Source organism: Elephantulus edwardii, unplaced genomic scaffold, assembly GCF_000299155.1.
Source record: "Elephantulus edwardii isolate Elephantulus edwardi_28Jun2011 unplaced genomic scaffold, EleEdw1.0 scaffold00077, whole genome shotgun sequence".
Lineage (NCBI taxonomy): Eukaryota > Metazoa > Chordata > Mammalia > Macroscelidea > Macroscelididae > Elephantulus > Elephantulus edwardii.
In genome coordinates, this window is record NW_006399827.1 from 11,731,072 (window position 1) to 11,748,488 (window position 17,417).

Sequence of the window (17,417 nt, forward strand, 5' to 3'; positions counted from 1 at the left end):
GTGAGTAAGGAAGTATGAGGATGGTACAGGATAGAGCTGGGTTCAGATATTTTGTTCATTTGGGTCACTATGAGTTGTAGTCGACTCAATGGCACCTGCCAGACCCACTGGGAGGGAGCATTCAGGAGCCCCCAGCACCCACTCAGATTTGGATGCCTGTTTTGTCATGAAGACATCCTCTGTTGCCCAGATCTGTTCTAAATAAACTCCATATCACATGCTATCTGTGGCCACTGGCACACCCACACCTCCAGAATCACCTTCAAGTGTGGGTGACCATGCATCCCCTATTTGTGCAGTGCCCAGCCTTCCATGGTTGGGGTTCCCTGAGAAAGTTTCCAAGCCCTTCTGCTATGAAGGGTTCTGGCCCCACCCAAGCCACAGAGGGCATAGACCGAGGGCAGATGGAACAGGTAAGTTTTATTTGGACTTTCAATTTGTCCAGAGAGCACAGGAGCCCCAACTTCCCCTCTCCAGTCCCCTTCCCCACTACCCCTCCCAGGGGGAGCATCTGGGATACAATGACATGTGTCTCTGGAGTCCTTGGCCACTTTCCCACCCAACTGACCCTTTCCCTTTCCTGCACTGAGGAAGAAGGGAGGGGTGTGAAAGGTGGGGGGCCTGGAAGAGTTGGATCAGAACGGTACATGCACTGATAATAGCTTCCACTGCCACCCACCCTGGGCCTGAGAGCTGGCAGTGGAGGGGGGTTGGATTTTTTGTGGGGAAGCAGACTCTCACCGGAGGAAGCTCCCCACCTCAGCCCTAGGGACCTCCTTGCCTCCTGCTTACCCGTCCTTCTGAGGGTACAACTCTGAGGTAGATTTCACAGAGGAAATGTGGGTCGGTGGGGGTGTGGAAGGGGGTTAGCTCTTTAGAAGTTGATCTCCACAGCACCCTGTGCCCATTCTCAGGTTCTGGCCTGGGAGGCAGAGGCTGATGATATCCTCCCAGCTAACAGAGGCCGAGTCACATCTAGGCTCTAGGAACCCTGCAGTGTTAGGAACCCCAGGAAAGGCAGAGGGGAGCATCTGCCTTGTAAATCTGTGCCCCAGTGCAGGGGGCTCCAGGAGGAGGGCATGGCCATGGGCAGCTGGCATAGACAATTCCCTGTCCTGAAGGTCATGGTATCTGGACTCCCAAAGCAGACTCTCTAGGCTGGATCCGCCTTATCCTCCATGATACTCCCTTTCCTCTTCTATCTTATCCCCCAGGGTGGACAGAGAGAGAATAAAGAGCTGTCTTGCAGGAAGTAGCAAGAAACAAGATGCCCTTTCCCCCAGGGGCCCTTGCCACAATGCCATGCTACCCATGGGGAGGAGAAAGTGGCATCAGTGTGCATGGCAGGCTCTTGGAACCCTGCAGGTGATGCTCCCAAGACAGAGCACAGCCTAGTAGGAAGGATGAGCGTCTAGGGAGGGGCTGCGGAGCTCCTGGGGGCCTCTGACACCCCCCTCACTCATGCCCAAACATTAAACACTTTCTTGGCTCTAACCCTGTTTGAGAACAGAAAGGCAGAGGAAGAGGGCCGGACAGAAGTAGGTCCCTCCCAGTCCCAGCTCGGATCCCCATCTTCCCAGCAGAATCCAGGGGGCCAGGGAAGCTTCTGCTGACCTCCCAGGAAGGACCAGAGCTGATTGGTGCCTGGGCCAGGGAAGATGGCACACACATTGACTCGGTAGCTAGTGGAGGTATCTGGGGGTCGCAAGGGGCAGCCCCTCCCCCTGCGAGATTCATGCAGCATTCAAAGTGAGTGTGTGTTTGAGAGTGAAGGGAGAGGATAGAAGAACAGCCAGCGGGTAGGGGATGTGCCCTAGATCTTGCTGTTCTCCAGGTGGGAGTCAATGTGTTTGATGAGGGCATCATCCGGGTACCCGACAGGGAAACCCAGCTGGCAGAGGGGGCAGCTGCGGATGTCAGAGCCCACTGTCTCCATCAGCAGCTGTGGGAAGAGAGGAGAATAATTTATGGTCCCTAATCCTCACCCAGTCCACACATCCTAGCCTCCCTTGGGGTACAGAGGGCTGCAACATGCACAAGAGGCCTGGACACCCTTTCTTAGCAAAGCCCCCCTCAGCAAAGCCTCCCCTGAGTCTCGCCTCCACTCCTCTGATGGGAGCATAGGGCCCCAGGAGGCATCCAGAAATGCACTGCTGCTCATTCCACATCTGTGGTAATAAGGGAACCGAGACTTGCCCCCCTAAGTGACTAAGACACAGCCCCCAGAGGTGTCAAAGCCATGGATAATCCAAACAATGTATAACCCCAAAATAATCGTCTGCCTAACTTTGGGATATGTTTTGGTACTTCCAGGTGGTAAGGGGTGGCTCTGACTTTCAAGAAATTGATTATTTTAATGAAATGATGGAGCCTTGAGATAGGAACATCTAGGACAGACAGGGGCAAAAATAGCAGATGCCCTAAGGCCTGATGAGAGAAACTGGACAATCAGGCCTGTCTGTGTCAGTCCAAGAACTATAGAGATCACTATCAGTGTTAACAACCAATGCAATTATTGAGTATTATGAGCTCTACAGAGCTTCAGACTCAAAATTCTTTTAAGAATCCTTCATAGAATAGTTCTCATTTTGCAAGTGAGAAAACTGAGGCCCACAGAGAATAAGTAACCTGCCAAAGTACCATAGCTGCTAGTAAGTCGTGAAGCAAAATCTAAGCCAGGACTGTTATTTTGAAGGCCATGCCCTTACCATGGCATTGACAAAATTCTCAAGGATGCAGATCAAAGGGGAGAGAAGCCTCTGCTATGCCACAGAAAAGCAAGTGCAGGGGAAGGAAAAGTAATCTTTGCCCTCAGCTTTGAGCAATGGGTTCCCCAAGCAGAATCCGGGGCCCTGGTCTCTGTCTCAAAGTTCTAGGGCCTGAAGCAGGTGGGGCACCCCACTCACATTGATGGACGGCCAAGACTGCGCGTGCTCAGCGTGGGCATAGGCAGTGGCGGCCGGCGACTCGGGGATGGGGAAGCCGGCGCAGAAGGAGGCGCAGCGGATGGTGCCGGCCTCCGGGCTGGGTGGGCTGGCCGGCACAGCCCACTCCTCCTCCTCCGAAGGCTGCTTCTCAAAGCGCAGGCGGATGCCCTCGAAGGCGCGCCTCGGGCTGAGGGGCCTGCCTGGGCCGTAGAGCTCGCCACCATAGGCCCGGGGCTTGGGGAACGTGGCGGCCTCGGCTTGCAGCCAGGGCTGGGAGGCGCCCGCGTAGCCTGCGCCCTCCGCCATCTCCGAGTAGCTGCGCCGGCCCTGGAAGCCCGCCTTCACGTGGTGGCTGGGCGGCTTGGCGTAGGCCCGTTCGGCCAGCGTCCTCTCCCCGGGCAGCGGGGGTGGCGGCGGCCGCGGCTGGGGGGCCGGGCAGGCTGGGGGCGCGGGGGAACGGCGCTGCGGGCTGGGGGACTGGCATGGAGGCGGCACCGGGGAGCGGCGCTGCGGGACAGGCGACGGGCAGGAGGGCGAGGCGGGCGACCGCCGCTGTTGGGGCGACGGGCATGGGGGTACAGGGGAGCGGCGCTGGGGGGCGGGGGACTGGCATGGGGGCACCCGGGCAGGCGGGGATGGGGAAGGGCACTGAGGGGCTGGGGAGTGGCGTTGCGACAGCGGCGAGTGCCTCTGGCCTGAAAGAGAAAATAGAATTAGAGGGTATGGGGCCAAGGTGCAGAGAGAGAGAGAGATGGATGGAGAGGTCAGTCAGTCAGCCCTGTCAGCACCGGGGTGAGACAGGGTCTCGCCCACCCTCTCCCCTCCTAATGGAGTGAAAAAGGATCAGGCAACAGGAAAGAGTGTGGTACCCCAAGACCTGAGAGGGTTGCCATAGCTACCCTTTTCCCTCCTCTGGTCCTGTCCCATGACCAGCTCCCAGCTCACCGCCACTCCGGGCCTGCTCCTGCAACAGTGTCCTCAAGATCCTCCCCTGCAGGGAACTCAACTCCCGAAGCCGGCCCAGCTCCTCCGTCAGCTCCGTGTAGGCCAGCGCCAAATTCACCCTGAGAGATATCCCAGTGCCTCAAGGTCAGAGCTTGACCCTGCCTGCCTGACCCTGGGGTCACTGGGCAGGGAGTTGGGTGGAGAGGAAAAGAGGAGCATGCCCCTGCATCTGGCCAATCCCACCCTTGCTGGGCAGAAATCCTCTCAGACTTTCAGTCCACCATCAAGTGTCATCTCCTCCAGGGAGCCTCCCTCTCCTCCAGAGAATCTTTTGTAAAGATAGGGCAGTTGTGGGCAGGGAACCACGGCACAGTGGCTCCGAGAGGCCCCTGTTACCATTAGTTCACCAAGCACTGGCTGTGTAGTGAACACATGTCAATGTGGATATTTGTGACTGTTTTTCTAATCTGTGGAGAAGCTTTGGTGATAAATAAAACATAAGTTCATCAGTAAGTTTTACTAAATTTATAATAGCTGTGAATTTTCTCACACAGTACCAGCTAAAAGTATAAACACCATCAGTGTGGTTTGGAGGGGTTCAATGCATAAAGAAGACTCAACTTCCTGGGCAAGCAGGGGCACCAGTGGGTCAACTTGAATCCAAGCTGGCCTGACTGGGGCCACAGCTCCTGCCTCTACCTCAAAGCTATTTCTGAGTTGTTTTCTGCTTATCTTCCAGAATCCCCAGGGACTGCCTCACATTATGATCTCTCAATAGCTGCTCTAACACCATATACCTTCACGGGGCACTATACAAATTGTGCTCCCTTTTTCTGGAACTTTACTCCTTGGCAGCAGGGACACTGAATTTGTATTCCCAGCATGCACAGTTCAGGGCCTGAGATCCAGTAGGTGTTCAATAAGCAGACAATGAATTGTACCTCTCCATCAATTTTTCTTTCTTTTTCTCTTTTGTCATCCCTAAGTCTCCTGGATACAGACCCTTACAGAACTGGAATAGACTGACTTTAGCAAAGAACTTTTCTGAGTAGTTCTTTGCTCTCTGAGCCACTCTGAACCCAGGATCATTCATTGAAAGTAGTCACCCTTAGTCCTGGCTCTTTTCTTCCACCTACCCTGGCCCACACAACTCCAGCTAGCCCTTCCTGACCTTATACAAGGCCCCTATGTTCATCTCTGTCCTGGACTGTGACAGGGCCTGGCATGTTCCCAAAACAGGAATTTTGCTTTCTGTGGATGTCCTCACCTCACCAACTTTAGAAGGGACTCAGGACTTTGTGGGAATTAGGGTTTCTGGGAAATGGCAGGCACAGGTTCAACTATCCTAGATGGTGCGTCACAAGGGGCACCCCTCTTATCCAGGAGCTCTAGGGTCCTGAGCAGGGTGAAGAGGTCAAAGGAAGAGGGCTAGAGTTCTCCAGACCCAGAGAGTCACATAATGGACATGAGAGAGAGATGCATGTGGATGGAAGTAAATAAAGGAAGGTGTGGGAGGGCGGCATGAGTATGAGTAAAGGTGTGTGAGAGAGAGTGTGTGTTTGTGTCCGTCTGTCTGACCCCGCAGGAGAGGAGGGGAAGTCATGAGGTTAGGGCTACAGAGGACAGGAAAAGCTGAGGGAGCAGGCAAATGATGAGCAAGCTCCCTGTTCCCTGCTCTTGCCTGGTTCGCTCTATGAACCCAGGAGCAGGACCGAGAGTGAGAAGCGACAATCCCCCACAACTTAAATTTCATCCATTTGGGCCAAAGTAAAAATTATTAGAAGCAGACCAGACATCTGGAAGATAAACCCCACTTCTTAGGAAGTCCTCACTATGTATTGGATGGATGACAGTATGGACAAGCAGAGAGGAAAGATCCTTCCAGGAATCTTTGCTGAGATGCTGAAGCCTTTGGGGCTACATCTCAGTCCTTAAGTTTCTTAAATGTGCCTTATGTCCTCCTTGGGTCCTCTCCCCTGCAAGGTGTGCCACATGTCAAACTGGTGATTCCGCAACGGAACTCCTGCTTCCTCCTTCAGACTGAAGCCAATCTGAGGGCAAGATCTATGGCTCCTCCATCAGACTGGGGGCTTTTCCATCAGGAGTGAGTGAAGTAAGGGACCCTGGGCTGGGTACTAACAGAGCGTCCTCCTCTGGCAGTTACAGTTCCTTTCCCCATCCACCTTCACTGCCGTATCTCAGGTGACAGATACAGGTCGTCGCTTTCACACTCTGCCTGAGAAATGGGGATCTCACCTGCCACACTCAGTTCTCAGGCCCCAGTCTCGCTCCTGCTTGCCTCCCTCCCTTGTCAGGAGCTACCCCAGTTTCTAGCGCCATCCTAACAGTAAAACAAACATGGCAAGCAGAAAGCAGAAGGGTCTCGGTCCTCCTAGAGACCCAGCAATCCTCCGAAAGACCTGGGGTGCCTCCAGGGAGGTGATCGAACCTGACCTCCTCCAGACACCCCTGGCCCTCTAGGACCTCTTCCCTTTAGGCCATCTATCCCTACTTCAAGGTGCACTGGCCTGGGCTGTTGATTTTGCTAACAACCTGAATGACTCACATTAAATAACACTGCCAATTCAGTGGAAAAAAAAAATCTCAACTTCACAACACAACCAAGAATCACACACGTGCAGCTAAATACTCCATTTCCTGGCTTCCTGCCCCACACCTAAGCGCTATTTTCCACCATCATGTTTGGGAAGGAAGGGTCAGGTAAATAAATGGCAGATGGTTGCAACAGGATACTTATTTATGGCTTAAACTATGGGGGAGAGTTTTGAGTCTTTCAGAGCCTGAGGGATCTAAGGAGAAAAGACTTGTAGCTGAGCTATATGAGCACCTGCACCTACAACGGTGATAGTATCATCTCCATCTTACAAGTGAGAATGCAGAGGCTAACAGAGGTTAAATACCTTGCCCAAAGTCATAAAGCTAAGCAGTACTAGTGAGTGGCTAAGAGGAGCTTCAGCCTTGCAGGCTCTGGGCTACTAGCCGCTATACATCCTGTTTCCCAAAAGAATCTGGAAAGGAGTGGAGGCGGTGAATGGGGAAGCAGCAGATTAGAAAGGCAGTGAGAAGGAGAACGAATGAGGAATTCTAAGTAGCCAAAGAACTTTGAGAATCACCACCCCTGTGCTCTGTGAGGAGAGAAGAAGGTGTGAGACACATGTAGAGGTGGGAGGTCAGAGCACTTATGTGGCTGACTCAATGTCACACACTAGTGGTGGCATAGAGCAGGGATTCAAACACATGTTCTTGGCACCTCATCTTCAGAGGAGCTAGAGGGCAAATGACAGAGATGGCAGGAAAGAGGGCACACTCAGCTGTAGATCTGTCCACCCTTCTCATTGAGTCAACCTTCCATTCATTCTTTTCACAAATAATTCAAGGATCCCAAAAACTTATTTTGGCACCTGTTTTAAAGCAAGAACATATTCTTTTCCATTACTAATAAAGCAAGTGAGATCAGAAACATTAGAGACCTAATGGCCCTCCTCTGTAGAGAGTGTCTTTCTGTCCCTGTACCAGCTGTGAGACACATAGGCTTCTATTTGCTTTGGTTTCTTTCTCCTGGGAAGTTCACCAGGTGCTTCATATTACCCCAGCGCGCACGAAGATGTGGTGGTTCTGGATCATGATCAAAACCAGGGACAGGCTCGTGGTCAAGATTAAAGCTGGGTAGGTCTGGGATGGATGGTTCATTTGCAGTCAGGACTACAGACAGAGTTGGAGGGTAAAAGTTAAAAATCTAGGGTCAGGTCAGTATTAAAGTCTAGGGTCAGGATTAGAGCTGGTCATGTGGTCAGAATGAAAATCTGATTCTGAATTGAGAGGGAGGCAGAAGTGCACCATTCCCAGCCTCTTCATCCTTGCTCGTCACAGCCCCAGCTACCTCACCCCTTTCGGGGAATCCAGGGACTAAACTTTCCACCACCCACAGGCACACCCACTGGCAGTCTTCCCGCCTGACCCTCAGGGAGGGCACCACAAGCACTGGGCTGTGGAGCGGACTTGAGGTTGCGGGCCGAGGTAGGAGGAAGTCGCATTGTAACAACCCAGCGCTCCACCACTTCCTTTCAGGCACCTTGAGCCCCTTCACCCTCCTCAACCAGCTATGACTGTGGTCCCCAGAGCCCGGATTTTCATGGCACCTCCGCCACGCTCCCAGCACAGCCAAATGATCCCTGCATCAGTAAAGTCTCCCCAGGTGCAGCTGAGCTGAGCAGCTCACAGTCTCCACTTAGGAGAGTGGCTATCCATACCTAAATGTCCCGGACTGCCCCCGTTCACACTGGCTGCCCCGGCTAATTATTAATTGCCTCCCTTTCACTTTCAAAATCATCCCAATTTGGTCACAAATCATAGTGGTCACTCCTGGTTGAAGGAGAACCTGAACAAGAAAAACACAGGAATCCGAAAGGTTGGCGGTTAGAACCCATCCAGAGGTACCTTGGAAGATAGGCCAGGCAATCTGATTCCATACGGTCACAGGTTTGAAAATGAAAAGGGAATACAGTTAGTTCTGCCATGCAACACACAAGGTCACTAGCTCAAAAGGAATGTAATAGCAATTGCTTTTGGTTTTCCCTAGAGGAGACCTGGAACCAGAAAAATGTCATAGGCATGCCACGGAAGTATCATCACTCCAGCTATTCAGGATTGCCTTGGAATTTGATCTTAAAACAGATGACTTAACTTTTCTGTACCACATCTCACTCTGCTCATCCAGAAAAGAGGGACACCACCACCTCCATTACATTTTTGTGAGAATTTAATGAGATTTTGTATGGACATTACCTCATAGTGTCTGATGTGGACAAAGATCTAGGAGAGTGTTGAGGAGGCAGGTGGAGAAAGGGAGAGGGCAGTTTTGAGACTTGTCTGTAACATCAGCTCAGCGACTGGTTTAAGAATGAGAGGAAAGCACAGTTTGACCCTTCAGGAGAGAGTAGGAACAGCTCTCTGCAGGCCTGTCCAGGGAAGGGTCAAAGGCACACCAATCCTTCTGACCAAAATAAGTGAGAGCAAGTAGACCTGGCTTAAGAACCCCTCCCCAGCTCCTGGGTGCCCCTCCAGGCTGTAAGTGCTGGGGGGGGGGGCGGTTAATTCCTGTGATCACAGAGCGTCCCGGCTAAAGACTTGAAATAAAGGAAGTAGGGAGGGTGAGAAGCATGAAGTGGGAGGTCCTGGGCTCACTGGTTCTGGGGCATGAGGCTAAGCTGAGGGCACATGGGGGTCTCCGACTTCCGTCCTGACCCCCCCATGCTGCCCTTGACCTCTGTGCAGAGTTTCCATCCTCTCTCTCCGAGTTCACACTTCTCCCCCACCACTAACCGCAGCCCACGCAGAGGCTTGTGGGCGGAGAGAGGGGTGTGGGGGGTGGGCGGAAAAGGGCCCAGGCTGCAACACCAAACACCCCTCCAGGTTGGGAAAGAAAAAAAAAGAAAGGGCTAGAGTTTTCCCCTTGTCACTTGGACTGAGCCCCCATTTGCTCAGTGGGGCTCCTGTGAACAAGATTTGCCCCTTCTTCCCTCACTGAGTCCTCAGGGTGCTCAAGCGTGTCCCCCTTGGAGCCCTCACCCACCTCAAGGAAGCCCCTCTCCACAATGTCCCCTCCACTCACAGCATCAGCCACACCCTCAGAAAGGCCCCACTCAAGACTTCTGTACCTTTTATCTGGGGGTTCAGGGTGGAGGGGACACAGGTTCTACACCTCCCACCCCAGCTAGGACCCTTCTGGTGCTGCTTTACTTCACTGTACAGCCTTTGGTCTCCATGCCTGATCACCCCTTTCATCTGTGTCCTTGGGCCCTAAGTAAACTCAGAGGCTTTTCTTCTGGGGCAACTGAACCCATGGGCACTGACCACCAAGTGCTGGGAAATCTTACCCCGAGATCAGACCTGCCATCATTTTCAGAGGAATGTGGAGAAACAGAGGTGGGGTCCAGAGACTAGGGTACGAGAAACTGGGAAAGCCAGGGGCTGGGGCTGCCCCCTAAGCCTGTCCTCCCCGGACTGGGATAGGACCATGGAGGGGCATTAACAGAGACTATCGCAAGTCCACCTACAGGAAGGGACTGATCAACCAGCATGGGATAATAACTAGCTGCCCAGAAGGAGGTGACCGCCCCATCCCTGGAGGTGCCCAACCTGAGCCTTCCAGATGCAGAAGAATCCTACAATGGGGTGGGCTGGACTTGGGAATATCTCAATCGCCCCTAATACTCCTTAGGTCCTCCTCACATGATTAGAACCACTCTCCTATAGCCAGCCCAGGCCATCGCACTTTTTAAATGCCCATTAGCCTGGTGGGTTAAGCAGAAGCTGAAAGAAAAGGGTGTGATGAGGAAAAGGAGCTGAGAAGGTGACTGAGGTCTCCTCAGGTGGGAGGACCAAGGAGAGAGAACTCGGGATGAAAACTGTTACCAAAAGGAGCTGAATTTATAAGAAAATAAAACTACCGGGGGAGTAAGACTTCCTCTGCCAATTAACTCTTGCCAACCTGGGGCTGTCCAGAGACGCTCAGGCAGAAAGACAGCATGAGGTTGGGCAGACAGCACCTGCTGCCTCTAGGTATAGAGAACCAAGAGGCCCTGAGACAGTCTGAACCACTGGGAAGAAGGGGAAGCTGGGAGGCCACCTCAGGTAAGACTGGCTCTGGCCAGCCCACTGGCAGAGCACAGCTCCCTCTGGCCAAAAGGACTGGGTGGGACAAGGGTCTTGGGATGAGAAGGGAAAGGGCTACTAGCTGAACTAAGTAGTGTAGAGAATATAATTTCCAAACCCACCTTGGTCTGATGGTTAATTCACTCATTCACATACAGCTTCAGCTTTGGGACTGGCTATTCTCTTTTCGATCCCCCTGCCTCAATCCTATAACCTTCCTCTCACAATCCCTCAGCAGTGCCTGAGCCAATGAAGGAAATATGGGGACCCAGAGGGGTTAAATCACTTGGGAAGCCACTGAGCAAGCCAGGGAAAGCGCCATGGATTAAAGCCTGGATGTTCAGATTCCAGCCCTGCCCAAACAGTCCTGCCTGGGGTCCACCCAACTGGAGGACCCTTTGCTACTACTGGTCTTATAAAAGGAAGTTGTGCTCTATAACCCATAAAAAGCCCTATAATGTAACTTGTGAGTGGGCATTTTAAAAAGCATGTGTGGGCAAATGGGTTAGGATAGTCTCAGAGTCCAGCCACAAGCTAGGGTGGACTCTTTGTGCAGAGGTCACCCACATACCCCCAGCAACCTAGCAACAGTGTCCCATCCACCAGTCCCACAAACTTGGTTCTCACCCGCTAGTTATCACAGCTCCACCCAGGCCCTCACCCTAGAGCAAGGAGGGAGGTTCAGGGTCTACCCAACTGGCCAGAAGCTGGGAGGAACTCAACCTGCTGGGAGGCAGACCTCAGGGGTCCTGAAACTGGGTATCTCTGTGATGGTTAGTTCTGAGCCTCTCTGGGCCTCAGTCTCCTCCTCCAATGAAAGTAGGGAGTCTATGCCACATGCCTTGTCTCAGGGGAGAGGACTGAGGCGGAAGGAGGTTTGAGCTCTATTTCTCAGAAAGTGGGAGAGGGTGAGCTCAGGTACGGATGTGACAGGCATGAGGCTCCACGGCTGTCAGACTGTCGCTCACCCCTCCCTTGGTGCCTGATGCATCCCCAGAGGCTCCCAAGTGCATCCCAGCATTGGGCTTCCCACAGACAGGGCTCTCTTCCTACTTCCTGCTGCCCCTCTTTGGTGGTATATTCTAATTCCCCACCCACTGCCAGGAACCCAAGAAATCACCCCCTTTTCCTCTGAATCTCAATCCTGGGTGGGGGGGGGCAGAAAATGGGAAAGCAGTTCCTAAGTGTGATAACTCTTTGTCCTCCCCAGGAAGGGGAGAGTTTACCCAACTGGCTAAGTCTGGTTACTGACGCAGAAATGGAGACCCAAAGAGACCCCAGAACTCACTGGAGAACATAGAACATAACAGCCACGTTAAATAAAAATAGCTTGGGTCAAGTAAAGGAAATCTTCCAGAATCTTATCACTCTTGGAGCTTCACCTCCTTCCTCCAGAAGATGAGTCACAGGAGCAGCCCAAACACCACACCCTGAGGGCTGAGAAGACAGGCCACCCAAGAAAGAAGAGGAAAGCCAGCCTATGAGGGACTGAGATGTGGTAACCCCAGACGCGACATGTGAAGGGGGACAGGAATATGGACACTTACTGATCGTCGCCAATTCTTTTCACCCACGCCATGTCTCGCTCCGACTGGTTGGAGGCCAAATCCTAAGGGAGAAGATTTAAAAAATCAAGCACCAACCTCACCCGTCGTAGACATCCCAGGTCTAGTCCACATTCTGGGAGGGAGGCACAGTACTGGCCCGAGACAGGGAGTTGGATCATGAAGGTGGTTTCCAGCAGCCCCCAGCTATCCACAGTGCTCTGGAAGTGCCAGAGAAGACTGAGTCCCAGGATCTGGGGCCCCCTTGCGATTACCTGGGCTCGGGTCTCCTGCAGCTGCTTTAGTTCCCCCTGGAGCCGCTCACACTCTGCCTGGAGCTGCTCCTCCCGGAGCTGAGCCCCCCGAGCCTCTCCCTGGGCAGCCTCCAGAGCCTCTTCCAGCCGCCGCCGCTCCAGGTCACTCACACTAGGTGAGGGACCAGGCCAGCCTCCTGCCAGGGGATGGGACAATGTCAGGCTGGGTCTAGCTGTCCAGCTGCTGGATATTCCTACCAACTCCCTGAATGGCACAAATTGAAACAAGTTAAGATTACAGCTTCAGGGATCTAAGAGACAGCCAGTAAGACAGTTAACCGAGGATGAGAGATTCCTCTATAGAGGGCAGTGAGGAAGGATGAAGATAGCTGCTCTTTAAAATATTCCACTTAAAAAGAATTAAAATTGGATAGCCTTTTGAAGCATTCCCTGGTAAAGCAGGAGAGTTTCCAGCATCCTCAGGGCTTTGTCACAACCAGAACCCGTTACAGGAAGGTGTCTGGTTGAGTGCGCCCTCTGCTGTTAAGTGAACGAATCTTACTGAGGTAGCTAGGGGTTGATGGGGGGAGGATTAGAGGGGAAAATTAGGGTCATGGTGAGTAAGGTGAGAGAGCTATGTGAGAAGTATGGTGATTACCAGAGAAACTGGAAACATCAGAGGGAGATGTGGTATATCAGTCCAAGAATGACCAGTGGTGTTAGCTTTATAAAGTTATGGATAGCCAAGTCAAGGGCCTCCAAGATCTCACCATGACTAAGGCCAGGTCCCCCTCTCAGTGCCAGGTAGTGTAGGTCCAGATCAGCACAGGGCAGAGAGGGGGTCTGAGATGGAGGGCTCAGGCTAGGGAAGGCTGCGTCCCGGAGGCCTTGTTGTTGCCGTAGCTGCTGTTCCAAACCACAGATCTGCCGCAAGTGGGTCTCCACCAGGGCCTGCTGCAGGAAGACAAAGAGGTGAGGATCTGAACAGGCTTCAGGTGCTCCATGAAGCTCTAAATACAGGACTTCCTCATGTCTGGATGGTAACCACTTCTAATGCTAGAGTAGAGACCCTCAGGTCACACCAACTCCACTCTCCAAGTGGTCTTGAGTACAAGGTCTTTCCTCCCATCAACGGCAACACTAATGTTTCTGGCTGTTGAAGTTTGCAAGGTCAGGGGTACTGCTGCTCTCTTGTCGTTAACACAGCCCTATGCAGGCACCGCCATCCCCTCAGCGATGAAAGGTAAGAAGCATAATAACTCACATTCTGTGACATAACCACTCTGGTTTCATCTATGTCATCTTTAAAATGAGGACAACACTATCACCACACCTACTGCTTATAGTTGTAGGAGCATTAAAATGAGGCAATATCAAGAAATAAGAATAAGTATCCTAAGTGTTCACATTAAATCTGAGTGATTTCAAATAGTTAATATATTTGGCTGCTGTCCAAAGAGATGGAGGTTCAAATCCACCCAGAGTGCCTCAGAAGCAAGCCCTGGAAATTTTTTTTTTTTTTGGTCAGCCATTAAAAACTCTTTGGAGCAATACTACACACACACACACACACACACACACACACACACACACACACACACTGCTGCCACAAGTAGGACTCAACTTGACAGCATTACGGCAAAGCATTTTCACACCACTGCACTGTCTGCTTTGCCTCACTTTTTAAAGCAGGGAATGGAGGTTAAGTGAGTGATCTGAGCAAGGTCACAGTAAGGAGCCAGGACAGATCACATGTTTCTCGCCAAAGTCACCTCTCTACTTGCCCACACCCCAACTAAGAATCACACACATGCCAAAGTCCATCTCAGCAGTTACAGGCACTCCTGGTCCCCTCCACCCTCACTCATACAGCCTCCTAAGCATAATCCTACAGGCATATGGATGATGCAGGGTGGGACCCAAACATACACACAGAGACACAGCCTTCCACAAGGTCACTCACTCATGTGGCCCAAATGCTACATACATTGCATCTTGTCACTGTACAACCTAGGTGGAGTTACTCGTAGTTTAGATGACACACAGCCTCATTCATGAGGCCACATGTGTATTCACAGACAGACAGGAATAGGAGCAAGATCTGATGCATAAGCACACACAAAGGATTACATATCATTACCAAAGAGTCAGGATGTTGACACACAGAACTACACACAGACACACACAACCAGATGTATGCCCTCAAACACCCCAGATTCCTGGGCCTCACCATCTCCCCCAGCTCCGTCTCTAGATCACTCTTCTCCACGCAGAGTTTCTCGTAAGCCTGGATCATCTCCCCAAGCTGTTCTTCCTGCTCCTTATTCTTCTGCAACTGGATGGGGCCCAGAAGGGATGTCACAGAGTCAGGTCTATTCTGGATTTATGGGCTGAGGGCTCCCTGTGCCTTCCTATCCCTCCTCCCAGCACCCTACAGAGGGATGGAAGGATCATGGCCATCAGCCCAATCAAAGGAACAAGAGGCCAGAGGCTGTGGGGAGGGAGAATCAGAAATAGATTGGAGCAAGGAGCACGGGGATATGGGTCAGCAAGGCCTCACCTCGTGGAGGACTCACCTCATGCTGGAACTGATTGAGCCGTTGCTGTAAACTGACTTTCTCCACTTCTAACAGGGAGCCATCCTTGATTTCATACAGAGAGAAGCCATGCTCCTCTCCAAAGTCACTGATCAGTGGGTACTGTGGGTAAGGCAAGAGATTCAAGAGTGCTGGTTCCCTACTGCGCCCCCACCCTAAAACTTGCTTTTCCCACCCCCTGGAGGGGTATCTTGTACATCCCAATCCCCATTAGCTTGCAGACATCTCCCGCCAACCACTGTATATATCCCTTTCAAAGTGGATCCTTCCTGACGGACTTGGGGCCCTCTAGACTCTACATCCAGAGCAACTACAGTACTCACAGGAGATGCTCAAGTTCACTAGGGTCTGTACCTGGCCCTTGTCTTGGATCTCTGGGCTCTCTAGCAGATTCCTTGCTCCTGCCCCCAACAATAGCAGATCCACCCGCCTCAGGTCTGACCTTGATCTCATAGACTTTCAGCCGGCGGCGGAGGGTGGCATTCTCCCTCTCCAGGCCTCCCAGTCGCTCCTTGATGTCTCCATAGGCTGTGATGAGGGCAAAGTGAGATGCAGAACACATGTCTTCCCCCAGTGAGGGGTCTCCAGGGCCATCCAGCCACACCTCACTGGGCCCTAGGGCCTCCTGGGTCAGGATGCTGATGTCGTCTTCAAACATGGATTCCATGGCAAGGACCTGGGCCACAGCCCACGCTGGGCCTCCTGGGAGAGCAGGAGTAATTGTGGAAAGAGCTGCTGGGGGACTTGTCCCTGATACCTGTCATCCTTGTCCCAAGCTGGGAAGCTCTCTGCCTAAAGCCCCTTGAGAAACTCTTTCAGCCCCTTCCCAGGTTACTAAGCCCCATCTTCTGCATTGCTTTTGGGGGAGGTGGCTGGGGCCAGGTGAAGATTTAGGGACAGGAGGGGATATGGACAAGTAAGGGCAAGGAAGCCAGGCCTGCAGCAGGCAGGAGCTCCGGAAGGAGCCTGTGGAGAGAGTTTTCTCAGCATGGGGACTTAGACTCACTGTCCTTGGCTCACTGCCCCAGCCCCTTCTCTACCACAGACCTCCCTTCCCCAAATACCTCTCTGCCCAGCTCCTCATCCCAGGTCTCACACAACCCTGGCTCCACCCCAAGTCAGGCCCAATGCAGCTCAGAGGGTCAGCCCACCACAGTCAGCACATCCTCTGCTGCATCCCCCGCCCAATGCCTGGCTTCCTTCTGCAGGATTCGAGTTCAGGAAAAGGAAGCACCTCCCTGACTCTCACGGGGCTGAGGCAACCGTCCAAGCTCGCCTGCTTCTGACCTGGGACCTACAGGAAGTCCTTGGCTCAGTGTCAGAGGGAACAAATGGGGAGAAAGGGCTCCTGGGAAGAGCGCTAGGGCAGAGCGAAGTCTGTCCCTGGGTGCCTGCTGGCAGAGGAATGGGGAGTCTTGAGAGGGGGCAGGAATGACTCAGGGCACCCGAAGAGTAGGTGATGGGGTACGTGTGTGTACTGCTCCCGGCCTGTTTATGAATGTGTGTCTGGTTGGCATGTGTGTGTGGGGGGAGTGTGTGCGTCTGTGAATGAGTGTAGGTGTGTCACAGTCTGCCTCAATGAGCGAGTTTACAGGGTTGAGGGGGCGTCAAAGGACAGAGTTGAGGAAGTGGCCGCGTTTTGTGTGTGGATGTGTGTGTGTGTGTGTGTGCGCGCGCGCATATGTGCACGCGTGCGTGAGCGTGTGTGAAGGATGGGCACGTTCCGCCCGAGTGTCACGTGAGGCACTATGGGAATGTCCGAGGTGTGTGCGCGCGCGTCGGAGCGTGTGTGCGCGTAGGAAGAGGGGGCTCAACAATCAAGTGTGAGTTGTGACACTGGGGTCCCAGACCTCCCAAAGCTGGGCTCCAGGAGCTCGAGGTGAAAAGGGCTCAGGCCCAGGCCCCAACACCACCACCCCCCAGCCCCATCTAAGTGCGAACAGTCAGAGTAAGGAATGTGTGTGCACGCGGGTTTGTAAGGTTGGCCCCACCTTTAACCCGTCCCTTCCCACGGCCAACCCCTTCCCCCAACTTCTCTGCCGGAGCTCACTCCACCGTCTCTGCCCTAGACCCTCGTACCAGCCACCTCAGGCCCAACCCCACTAGCAGGGGCTTCGTCCCCTGGGTCGCTTCCTTCCCTCCGCCAGGCGGCTCCGGGTGACGGCAATAACGGCGGACGGGGAAGGGGTGCCTCCTGCGACCCCGGGCCCTTCCTGCGGCCCCTTTAAGAGTCACCCTTTAAACCCCTTCAGTTCGGCGGACAGAAATTGTTGCCTCTCCTCTCCCCGGGCTGAGACCACGCAGCCCCCTCCCCCACTAGCGGCCGGGCCCGTTCCCGTCTGCCCGCCTGGCCGAGGCCGGGGCAGGGGCTCCGTAGGCGGTGCGGCCTGAGGAGCCGCGGAGGGGGAAAGGGCGGACTGCGGACGCGCTGCCGCCACGGGCCCTTCTCCTTCCTGTCATCCAGGGTAAACTGCT

The 17,417-nt window shown here is 53.3% G+C and overlaps 1 protein-coding gene across 1 annotated transcript; it reads right to left on the bottom strand.

Annotated features, from left to right (window-relative positions):
• Nucleotides 1-1,813: 1,813 nt before the first annotated feature.
• TBKBP1 (TBK1 binding protein 1) lies at nucleotides 1,814-15,652 on the bottom strand. The gene is made up of 9 exons (XM_006889359.1): nucleotides 15,385-15,652; nucleotides 14,922-15,044; nucleotides 14,576-14,680; nucleotides 13,116-13,299; nucleotides 12,367-12,542; nucleotides 12,095-12,156; nucleotides 3,873-3,991; nucleotides 2,907-3,622; nucleotides 1,814-1,942 (listed from the first exon to the last, which is right to left on the bottom strand). Exons 1-9 carry the CDS (start codon nucleotides 15,607-15,609, stop codon nucleotides 1,814-1,816), a joined length of 1,839 nt encoding a protein of 612 aa, XP_006889421.1. The 5' UTR covers nucleotides 15,610-15,652.
• Nucleotides 15,653-17,417: the final 1,765 nt, after the last annotated feature.